The 12,592-nt window shown below is 43.2% G+C and overlaps 1 protein-coding gene across 4 annotated transcripts in view; it reads right to left on the bottom strand.

Moving 5' to 3' along the window:
* The window catches only part of FARS2 (phenylalanyl-tRNA synthetase 2, mitochondrial), a 453,696-nt gene that overhangs the window by 369,182 nt on the left and 71,922 nt on the right, over positions 1-12,592 (bottom strand). For all 4 annotated transcript variants that reach the window (XM_061194789.1, XM_061194791.1, XM_061194790.1 and 1 more), the window contains exon 3: positions 4,972-5,615. In XM_061194789.1, the coding sequence (XP_061050772.1) occupies positions 4,972-5,592 (621 nt within the window). In that variant the 5' untranslated portion in view covers positions 5,593-5,615. The remainder of the gene's footprint in view (positions 1-4,971; positions 5,616-12,592) is intronic.

Genomic DNA, 12,592 nt, shown 5'->3' with positions numbered 1-12,592 from the left:
GATCCCAGTTCATGTTCAGCAAATTTTTTTTTTTATTGACAGACTGACTGATCCCAATGTTTTCCTTCAGTCTTTTTCTTCCAACTTTTATTAGGAAAATTTCAAACATATGCAAAAATAGAAAGGATAATGTTGGATTCATCATGTATCCAACACCCGGCTGCAATAATTGACAATTCATGACCAATCCTCTTACATTCATCCCCAAACACCAACCCCCCATTATTTTGAAGAAAATCCAGACATCGATCATTTTGCTCACACGTATTTCAGTATGTATCTCTGAAAGAGAATGACTGTATAAAAATATACTACCATTGTCATACCTTAGAAAAGTAAAAATAAAGAACTCCTTAAATTCAAATATTCAGTTAGTGTTCAAATTTCCAATGGTCTCAAATCTTTTTTTCTTGAAAGATGTTTTCTCTTGATAGGATCTACACACTGTGATTGATTGAGATCTGTCCTTTTAACCTATAGGCACCATCTACTGTTTTTCCCTTTTGTTTTCCTTGCTTTTATTTAAAGAAACTGAATCATTTATCCTGTAGAGCAGTGCTTCTCAAACTGTCTACGGTAAAGAGACAGTTTTAGATTTCTAATCGGTCTCGAAATGATACACAGTGCTTAGATTTCTAATCGGTCTCGAAATGATACACGGTGCTACTGCACAAAACCGCCACCCAGACTAAGCACATGCAGCTCACCAAGAGCATCTAGGAACGCCTGGACCAGTCTGCACGCAGATCCACAGAAGTCCTCTGACAACAGGCTTGACTATGACGGTCTAAACATTTCTAATCACTTACTTCTGATTCTTGTACTTATTTCATTATGCAGATCTCATCTTGAGGAACATTGCTGTAGAATTTCGCCAGGCTGGATTTTGCTTATCACATCTACATGGTATAGTTTAATGTGTTTCTCTGTCCTCTGTATCTCCTATAAATTTGGTTGTTGGATCTAGCGATTTGAACTGATTTAGGTCCAAAGTTTTTGGCAGGACTTCATAGGTGGCATTGTATTCTTCCATCAGGAGACACGTGTGTCTGGCTGCCCCTCTTTCTGTGATGGTAGTGGCCACCGGTGAACAGTGTTGCCACCAGGACTTAATGTCAAACCCCTCTAGTCAATCTGGTTCCCACGGTTTGTTCTCTGGGAGACTCCTAAGGAGGTTATCCTCTTCTCGGACCCCGGCTTCCCCCACTGCCTCAGTTTCTGACACAGTGCAGATCTGCCAGCCAGCGCTGAAGCGCTTAGCGAGACCCTGTCAGCCAGGGTGTTGGGGACTTGTCTGTGGTTTGGGGTTCTGCTATTCCAGGTGCTGTGTCTGTTTTGTAAGACTTGGGACTACTAAAAACTAAACAACCCACTTCCCACTTTTGACAACAACGCTGTTTGCTTTTAGCAGGGTTTTAATTTTTTTTAATAATATATTTAAAACGAAATGTATGGCCCATATTTTTTTTAGCTACATCCCGTCCATTTTGCTTTATTAATGTTAACTGTGATGGTACAACTTAAGTGGGTCGACCAAGTTCCTACGTAATAAAGTGACTATTTCCCCCACGCCCGAGCAGTTTGAAGTGAGTATTTTCATTGTTGGTGAGTGATAAGTAACTTCTGATACATCCTAATATTTCTCTTTAACCCATGAATCTATAGTTGTGAATTTTTAGATGGCTGAGGATATGGCAACTTTTATTATCCTTTTCTTACTGCTTTCTACATCAACTACATTGTAGTCAGGCATGGTTCTATTAATGTTACTGATTCTTTGACATTTGTTTACGACTTCAACTGTCAACTAGTACATGGGCAACTTATTTTTTTTTAATAAATTTATTTATTTATTTATTTTTGGCTGCGTTGGGTCTTCATTGCTGCGCGCGGGCTTTCTCTAGTTGCGGCGAGCAGGGGCTACTCTTCGTTGCGGTGCGCGGGCTTCTCATTTCTGTGGCTTCTCTTGTTGTGGAGCACGGACTCCAGGCACGCGGGCTTCACTAGTTGTGGCACGTGGGCTCAGTAGTTGTGACGCATGGGCTTAGTTGTTCCTCGGCATGTGGGATCTTCCCGGACCAGGGCTCAAGCCCATGTCTCCTGCATTGGCATGCGGATTATTAACCACTGCATCACTAGGGAAGCCCCTTATCTTTTTAAGTTACTCCATGTGACTATATACCTCCAGCTCTTGGGTACAGGATTTGTGTATGTGTCTGTCTGTACAAACACAAAGAAATACACACACAGTTACAGAATTTTAAAAGTAAACATAAATCAAGCCTGTTAATCATATTTTTCAGATTTCCTATATCTTTACTCATTTTGTCTGCTTAATCCATTGGTTTTTGATTGAGGTCATTTAAAATCTTCTACTATGATTATGAATTTGTCAAACTTAACTTTTATTTCTTCAGTGTTGGTTTCTATATTACGGCTATGATGTTGGGCACATTAAAATTCCTAAGTCATAAAGCATCCTGGTCGATGTATTATCCCTCTTTATTCGTAGTTAATATTTTTTCCATATATTCTATTCTATCTAATATTAATAATTGCTTTACCAGCGTTCTTTTAGTAAGTATTTGCTTGATATATATTTTTCCTGCCCTTTACTTTCAACCTCTGGTGTGATTTTGTTTCAGGTTTCTCTAATTGAAAAATGTCCAATCTGATAATGTATGTCTTTAAATTGGTAAATTTAACACATTTATATTTGTGAATACTGATACATCTTACCTTTTTTCGAAACACAAAAGGGTTTTATTCACAATTAATAGTTAAATAAAATATACATTGTCATAGTTCATCCATTTCTATGTTTATCCTTGTTCCTTTACCCCATACCTCTCTATGCACTTTTCTCCTTGCTGAAATATACCATGTAGTGATGAAAACAATGATTACTGAGATTATGAAATAACAGGAAAACTTTAAAGGATGACAATATAGTTTTGTAAATTATATATGTAGCATGATTAAAACTATTGAAAAAAATCCTATTCATAGGGTAATAAACTGAAAGAAGGAAACAAATTTTTTTGAGATTTAAGATTAGGTCAGACTTACTACCAACACTTTAGCTGAGGCCAGGAATCCACAAAACTCCACCCCTATCTCCCCAACACCGTTCCTGGAACTAAAGCCCCGCTTGGGTCCCAAGCAGCTCCTCTATGAAAAGCAACAGACCACAGTAGAACAGGTGAAGTTCAGGGTTTACTCGGCCACCAGCTGGCTGGGTAATACTGGGCAAGTCGCTAACCTACTGGGGCTTCCGATTCCTCGTGGTTGAAGTGGAAATAATCTGTCTCACAGGTTTTTATTACGAGGAGCAAACGAAATACGGCACGTGGAATTACTTTATCAAACTATATTCTTAGACACATACGTGTACGTGTGTGTGTGTGTAATCTTTCTAACTAGAAGCAGAATATACAGTCACATCATCTGAAAACGAGCCACGCCTGCTCCCCGCTAAACTGGACCAGACCCTGCACAAGTGTGAAATGAGATGAGGTTAATTCCCTACCCGCTCCGTTTCCCACCTTCTAAGGGAGCCTGGATTTTTTCCGCCACTAAAACACCAGTGTGTGTCCCACAGCCTCCTCTCCTCTGCCATTCCCACGGCTTGCAGGCTTACCAACCGGGGAGCACTGTCCTTTCTCATTTTTGTAATGAGACTGCCACTGCCGTGACCTGGACACCCTGTCACTGGTGTCGCACCTCTGCTGGCTCATTAGCTGTAGGTGACATTCCATCACTTGGTCATATTTCCCAGACTTTGACCTGTCTTTGTCCATTTCCCTTTTGTTTCCTAATAAATCTGTATCCTTGTTAATAGTTATTACTCCTAACATAGAAAATAGTCAGCTTTTCCTAGTAGCAAAAGCGCTCATCTAAGCAGCTCTGGGATCAAGCTTGGATGGCCTTTTGTGTAAAGCTAATACCTATTTCTGAATTATCACGAATTCCCAGGAAGATAGCACATCCTGAAGCAAACGGTCCTCTCCTAAAACACAACTCATTTAACACAACAAATGATGGTTACTTATCAGCCTCAGGATCCTATACTGTTCCTGCTCATATCCGACAACCCACTTACCTGGTGTTCTGTGGGAAGGAGTTTTGTGACAATTATTCCTCCTGTTTCAATGAACATGTTTGGAAGAAGTACTAAAGGAGTAATGCCTCATTAATTCCATTTGTTTCTCACATAAAAACGGAGACGGTTTTAAAATATGTTAATGAAAGACAAGTGATATTGCACTTTTTTAGGAAATAGACTCAAGCTTTAAGGAATTGTCATAAATTGCCAAAAAAAAAAAAAAAGCTGTGCACAACATATTAGGATGTCAGCTAACAGATGCAAGGAGTTGGGTGCTTTTGAGAATGGCCGGAATATCAGATTTCCTGATCAAAAAGGCTCTATGCATCCAAACACATACTTCAAGAAGAGCAATAATGAAGACGTCTCAAAAAGAAAAAATGTAAAGCACCCACAAGTGTAAAGCAGGGGACGGTAAGGAAAGCGTGTGGGACGAGAAGACAGCTTACAGTCTCAGCCACTAAACCACCAGTCGCCGGGCTACCTAAGAAATTCATTCGTGCCTAACACCCGGAACATGTAATTAACCTCCGCTAACTGAGATCTGGGGTAACCAGACCACGGGTCTCAGGGCTGCATCTCGAGTCATCCGGGATTGGGGTAAGTGTGAGCCACTGACTACCCACTCACAAGGAGAAACGCAGAGCCAGGCACGTCGCGACTGGAAGGAAAAGGACAGACACGAGGCAGCAAAGGCCTGCCAACTCCTGCGGCTACGGACACAACGCATCAGCCAGAGAGCACTGAGCTCCGCCTGCACAGAGGACGCCACCCAGGATGGATAACGCGCGGGTGCCGAGCACGCTCAAGGACCCCGTGGGGCCTGGCTGAGATGAACCGCAGGGGCCTCCAGGGGCCGCACTCACCTGGTGCCGGGAGAAGAGCCGCACGGCCTCCAGCTGGTGGAACACAGGCTGGTGCTGGGCGTCGATCTGGTCGCGCCGGTACACGTCGCCCACCACCAAGAAGGCGTCCAGCCCCGCGCGCAGCAGGTCCCACTGGTGCGCGGACGTGTGCGCGCGCAGCATGTGGGTCGCGTTCAGGTAATAGCTGTCGCCCTTCTTCCGGCTGGGGTGGTCGGCCGGGACGAGCAGGCTGTCGAAGTTCTGCCAGGTGGTGACCACCGGGGAGAGGTCGTCGTAGACAGAGAAGAGGGGCGTCCCGGAGCGGCCCACGTACCGCGCGTAGAAGTGCTGCTTCACCCTCTCCTTGATCAGCCACAGCGGGTGATGCGGCCGGTTGTGCAGGTTCCTGCCGACCCTGGACAGGACCTTGCGGGACAGGTTGCTGTAGCCGTCCTGGGGGTAGGACTTGCCCAGCAGCTCCACCGCGCCGCGCGGGGCCCCGGGGGCTCCCCGGCCGGCGGGCTCCGGGGCAGCGGGCCTCGCGCCCAAGGCCTGATGCTCAGGGCCTCGGCAGACCCCGCTGGCCTTCCTCGCCAGGTGGACGCGCACCTGGGCAGCTCTCCTGAGAGCCCAGCCAACCATCGCAGCAACTTCTTTCACGGGTTCTGGAAAGAGCACACACATAAGCACCAGTCACGTTTCACTCTGCGGAAAGTAAGGGGGGAGGGGCAGGGGGGCCCTGTCTCCCACCAGCTCCCCACCATCCTACTGATGTCTGCCTCCCCTCCCCCACTCAGACAGAACAGCCAATTAAGGAAATCTGCCCAGAGAGGCTTATGTTCTCTGCTCTACATCAAGAGAATCATGAACGTCATGTTTAGATCCCTAATCTCTAGTTGTCCTCCCCTTGACATTTAGATGCATGAGTGTAAAGAAAATTTCCTTTATCAGGTCACATCATGTCCTGGACCCCTCACGTTGAAGAAAACTATCAGTGTGATGACTTCCTTTCTTTTTAAATTTATTTATTTTTTATTTTTTGTTTTTGGCTGTGTTGGGTCTTTGTTGCTGCGCACAGGCTTTCTCTAGTTGCGGCGAGCGGGGGCTACTCTTCGTTGTGGTGTGCGGGCTTCTCATTGCGGTGGCTTCTCTTGTTGCGGAGCACGGGCTCTAGAGCGCAGGCTCAGTAGTTGTGGCTCACGGGCTTAGTTGCTTTGTGGCATGTGGGATCTTCCCGGACCAGGGCTGGAACCCGTGTCCCCTGCATTGGCAGGCGGATTCCTAACCACTGCACCACCAGGGAAGTCCCATGACTTTCTTTTATTTTGATTACTTTCGGGGGTCTCATTCCTTAAAGGAAGCCCATGATTACATCCACGTCTCTGAAGGATGGAAGGAGAATGTTTGAAATGCCATCCTGCCCATTTCATCCTCATAACCACCAAGTTCTGCTCACTCCTGACAAAATGTGACTTCTGGATTAGTTCACCATATTATAAGACGACATGAACAACACTTTTCTTTTGGATGTTTCCAATAAAATACACCAATTTAGGTAATGGTTATTTTTATGTGATTTTTAAAAAATAAAAGTGAAAAACTTAAGGCAATATTACACAGAGTGATAGACTGTACCAGTGGACAGCTGAAGTTATTTTTATAGATGCAAATCTTTTCTGTTCTCACATCTGGTCATGTCATTTAAACTTAATACCATTGCAGGATCCCATCAATTACATGTCTCTTTTGTAAAAGAGCAACTTTCTACTGCGCACCCACAGGAAACCAGGAGCAGGACTAAACTCACTTGGGAAGAGACACCGAGCAGCCAGGACACAGCGTATGGACCAGATCTTTTTTTTAATGCCCAGAATTTAATAAGAAGAGGACCAGATTTCACAGCTGGAACTCACTCATAGGCTGTTCACATCAAAAATGAGGTGACAAAGATCCAGGTATAGCGGCCCAAACGCTAAGGTACAGGGAGTGTTAAGACAACACTGAAGGATTCTGGATACTTCCCCGCTGGCCCACGAGCAAGTTTAAATTGACTCGGGGATCTCAGGCATGAAGATCTTCAGAGGTCAAATCCCTAGGTTCATAAAAAATTTACCATGAACTTAAATCTGCCAAATACATCTTCTAAAACTTGGCATTTTTACCCACTGGGCTACTATAACGCATACAACTAGGTAGTGATTTGACTTCCAGAACTCTGCGATCATACCAAGAAAATGCATAACTTCATGCTAATAAACTGCATTAGGAGGGAATGACATTGCTCCAAGAGACCATCCAAAGCACACCTGGTATGTACCCAGACAGCACAGCCCACTCAGCTTATGGAACCAAGACCTCCCAGATCCGAGTTAAATCACGCGTGACACCTGGGGACAGCCCCTTTGTCTGAGACGGCCGTCATGTTAGAAGCTTTCAAAGATACCCAGAAACTCTCTGGGTTTATTCATTTATGGCACTATTTTGTCAGAGCTGTTGCGAAAAGTGTTTTTGGCTGCACTTCAACGGAAATCTGTCTTCCCCTCCACAGTGCTCGGTGGCCTGTCACTGCAGTGGATATACATTTTAAATATGCCCGTGCCGCCTCTTGCGTCTCAGCACTAAGTCATGCTGGTAGTTTGTCAGCGACCCAGCTCAGCGCCCTTGGCAAGACACGACCCAGCTCAGCGCCCTTGGCAAGACACGACAAGCACCTCTCCCTTCCAAAGCCATGTGCTGTCACCAAGCTCAGGATTCTTCCAGGGAAGGTGCTCCTGAGGCCGTACTCATGGGCTGCCGACCCCCCTTTCTTCTGTTTCTGCTCCACACGTGCCCACACTCACCTGCACCCCCAGGCTCTGCTCCCACCGAGGTGCCCCATCCACACGTCCCTTCTTGGTTCTCCTGACCCCACCCCTAGCTTGCTAAGGAAAGTTTACTTTTCTTGTCCTTTGCTTTCAGACTTCTTAATCTATCTGCTCAGCCCTCATCTGTCATTTCTCCCCACCCAGAACAATTTGTTGTTTTTTTATTATCGTCCCTTACAGAGAGAGAATAATGACTATGCTAGATTTCCCACTGCCATCTGAAAAGTAAATGGCTTTCTTCTTTCCTCTGTCAAGTTTCTCTGTGAGAAAGTCCATCTGGAAAATACAGGAGACCCAGAAAGATAATGCCGACCATGGTCCTGCCTCTATGGAAAGTGGTTTTCCATTTCATCCTTCCAACAACTCTGTGAGGCAAGTATTACTCTTATTATTTTATAAAGAATCTAGGCCTCAAATAGATCTTGTAACTTGCAAAAATTCATACATCTGCCTGTGGACAAAGTTCAGAACTCTGAGCAACTCAATTATTTCTCAGTCAAAACAGACCCAAGACGGTTACATTCCAATTACTTCTCTGTAATTACCTATCTTAACTTCTACCTTATCTGAGCAACTTAGATTATACCTCAATGCATTTTAAATACATGCATGAATAAATCAAAGAAAACACATTCGCTTAGATGGTGGAAATGAAATACCATTCAACTCAGGACCTGCGGGCCAAACCTGCCCATGCCCTGTTTTTGAAAATAACCTTTGGAAGAACCCAGTGATGCCTATTTGTTTACATATTGTCTGTGGAGGCTTTTCCACTACAAAGGCAGAGCTGAATAGTTGACTGTACCGCCCACAAGGCCTAAAATACTTATTATCTTGTCCTTTACAGAAAAAGTTTGCTGAGCCCTGTTTTAGCTTAACTCACTGAAAAGTTCTTCCACGTTACTAAGAATATCTTCTGGTCACAAATATATGTAGATTATAGAGCCACTGAAAGTAACAAACGTACAAATGTGAACATTAAATGTGTTAACTTTGGCACAGAAGCGACAGTGAGACGGACCGTGAAAAGAGTCAGTACAACATCACGGGCAAAGGCCACACTGAGCAGAGACACCCATGGGCTGTGACCCTAGGCCGGCCACTTGGGCACTCTGTGTATTATCCTTGGACACAGCATTTGACTTTTTTCGGCCCTCAAGTTTCTCATGTATCGATACAGAAAATAACACCTACCTCATAGTAAAAGGATTACACCACATCCTGTTCATAATGTACTTAACTCATTGTCCAGTAGGTAAGACGCAAGATAAGTTGAATTAAAGGTTAAAAATGGCCCACAGACTTCTAGAGACCAGGTAACAGAGAAAGCAATACCACTGAGACAGAGAACATGGGATGAATTTTATTTGTTTGTTTGTCCAAATGATTTCCACATGTGTGTCTTTGGTTCGAGAGGGAAACAACTTTGGACGTGTTGAAGTTAAGTATGGGTGACAGAGCCATCTTACAATTTCTAGGACTCAGTCTGAGGTTTGAAAATAAGGTAAGAGGTCAGTACTAGCAATGGAGACCTTGGGATTTGTTTGTATAGAGGTAAGAGTTAATGTCGTAAGGATGTATAAGAACCCATGGGAAAGTGAGAGTAAAAGCAGAAATGGGCAAAAGACAGAGCTCTTGGCAATTATCCTCTTTAAGGGAAGGGGATATAAAGAGTAAGAGAACCAAAGGGTTCTCACAGAAGCCTAGGACAGGAAGTTTCTAGAAGGAAACCAAGGTCATTTCTGAACCAAGTGCCACTGTATATACAATTCTTAATATGCTGTCTTATTACCAACTGTCTGTCTTCCTGCTAGGCTATGTGGTTCTTGAGAGTAGAAGACACACAACCCCTCTCTTTCCCAAATGTCCGTGCACTCAGAGGCTAGCACTACACCTGACACCAGGCAGAAGAGGAAGGGAGAAGGGAAAGAGGGAAAACAAAAAAGGATGGAAAGGAAATGGGTCAACAGGATCAAATGTAGTAAAGATGTTAGGCAGGGGGCAAAGTAAAGAACTATTTGACAAGATGACCATTAACAGGGCAATTTCAATGGCTGGGTGAAGACAGAAGTCAGATCATAATGGGTTTACATGAATGGAACATATAAAAATGAAGGAGGTTACCAATGAGAAAATGGATTAAAAATATTTTAAAACTTCTAAGACCGAAAGAAGGGAAGTTGAGGGAACTTTCAAGAGATGACCCTGATCTCCCAAGGAAAGCTTTAGACTTATAAGGAAAAATATTCTGTACAATCTCAACATTCACCAAGTAAATGTGATTTTGTCTGTTAGAATGAATGAATTTTGCAGCGGTTTAAACAGTCCTTCCTTCAATCTCCCTCAGTCTTGTGTGTAAAGGAGAAACTAAGTAGCGGTAATTTCTCTAAAGCACAATTAGCTTACCGGAAGGGGCCATGGTACCCAAATGTGACCCACATGTGGTCACAGCCACGCAAAAGAGATCAGGTGCGTCCCATTAACCTGCAGAGGCAGGGCTGAAACAGCATCTACCCAGAAAAATGAAGCTGGGCCCAGTCAACACACAGCTTATATACTGTACTGGACTAAATAATGGCAGGGAAACAGCCAATTTCCATTAACTTTTGCTCATAAAGAGCAGGCAAAGAGTGTATTTTTGTTCCTGCGGAGTAGATGAATGCAAAGAAAATGTCTATAAAAAGGCCGTTCCCTACGTCACTGGTGGAAGCGTCACTGGTGCAGCCTTTCTGGGCAGCCATTTAGCACTAGCAAGAGACTCAAACCTGTTCATACCCTTTGGCATGGTAACTACCCTTCGAGGAATTATCACAAGAAGTAATGTAAATGAAGACAGAAGTGAAACACAAAGAAGTTCCATTACAGTGTGATTTATAATACAGAAAAATTACAAACAACATAAACTTTCCCCAGAGAGGGGGAAATTAAGTAAATTATAGTAGAACCATACAGTAAAACATTGTGCAGTCATAAAGTATAATGGTTGCAAAGAGTTTTAATGACATAACTACATACTTACAAAGTGATAAAGAGAATATAAAAATGTATGCTATGATCTTAACTATGTAAATATATATCTATCTATAAATACACACATACTATATTTAGAAACTGTGGAAGAACTATGCAAGATTCAATAGCTATAATCCCTGGTCCTTATTTTCTATTTTCTATTTTTATAGTTCTAAATTTTCTAAATGGACATCTATTACATTTTTTATTAAACTTGTTATTTTGAAATAGTTGAATTATTATAAGAAAAAGTTATTTAAAAATATGGCAAGTTGAGTTCTAGCCATTTTAATAGGTTGTATTAAACCCACTTATAATTGTATCAAGAATAATGCCAATATATGGACATATATACACTACCAAATGTAAAATAGATAGCTAGTGGGAAGCAGCTGCATAGCACAGGGAGATCAGCTCCGTGCTTTATGTCCACCTAGAGGGGTGGGATAGGGAGGGTGGGAGGGAGACACAAGAGGGAGGAGATATGGGGATATATTTATATGTATAGCTGGTCCACTTTGTTATAAAGCAGAAACTAACACACCATTGTAAAGCAATTATACTCCAATAAAGGTGTTAAAAAACAATAACAAAAAAACAAAAGAATAATGCCAATATAAACATAACGCTGCTGTAGTTTAATTAACTGCATTCAGTGACCAGGTAAGAGATTACTTTTAACAACACAGGTGTCCACTTCGGAAAGAAATGCACAATGTGAGAGCTGTGAGTTTCAGTTTTATCTGAGGACTTACTGAGGACTGTGGTCCAGGAGACATTCTCTCAAGTGACTCTGAGAAACTGCTTCTAAGAGATAGAGGGAGAAGCCAATATATACGCGATTTTGGTGAAGGGGTACGTGCAATCAAGCATACATCTCGCTAGAAGGTTACCGCTAGTCACAAAGAATATTATTTCCGTTAATGAACTTTAAGTGCTTTTCTAAGTATGGGAGATGCAAGAATACAGTTCATAAAACATTTCTCCTGAAATATTTCTAACTATCTAAGGGCTGATAGGCCCAAAATATTGCCTGTTTTCCCGGCACACAGAGTGCTTCATTCTGATCTTCACCCTGCATTCCTTCCAGGGTGTACTGTAATTTTTTTTGGCTGCATGGCATGTGGAATTTTCCTTGGCCAGCGATCGAACCCGTGCCCCCTGCACTGGGAGTGTGGAGTCTTAACCACTGGACAGGTCAGCAACTGCAGCGGCTAATGACATGATACTTGTAGAACAGGACGGTGGGCAACATTCTTTGTTTTCCACAGATGAAATGCTTGGCATATAAAAAACGTCTTTGCCTTTCCAAATTCCTTTCCCTAGCTATAAATCAACTGTCCGAAGTACAATGCCAATCACTCAATGCTTTTTTCCCCAACACATTCAGATTTTCTAGGAAACTGATAATACTGGCTCTTATGCCAAACAGATGTTTCTCAATGATACCCATTAATGAAATCTTTAATACACGTTAAAGCTAAAATGTTACGCTGTCTTTTAGCAAGAAAAAATCTTTCTTATTTCTAAGGAAAATAGTCACTAAAGCTTAGTTCAGTCTAAGCTAATACCTGTGCTACACGCGCAGCTCACTGTATGGGGCTGCAAGAGGATCTCAGAAAAGTACAACAGCATGGCTATCGCCGTGGTGATCGTCAGCCTCAACCTGGGCATCTGATGATGGGCCTGGAACATCATCCTCAAATGATGTCCCCCCCCCCCGCCCCGTCGTGCCCCCCCCCCCCCGCCCCCAGCACACGGCCTTT

Source organism: Eubalaena glacialis, chromosome 7, assembly GCF_028564815.1.
Source record: "Eubalaena glacialis isolate mEubGla1 chromosome 7, mEubGla1.1.hap2.+ XY, whole genome shotgun sequence".
NCBI classification, from domain to species: Eukaryota; Metazoa; Chordata; class Mammalia; order Artiodactyla; family Balaenidae; genus Eubalaena; species Eubalaena glacialis.
Note: the sequence above shows the minus strand (reverse complement) of the source record. Positions and strands in the feature narration are given on the sequence as shown.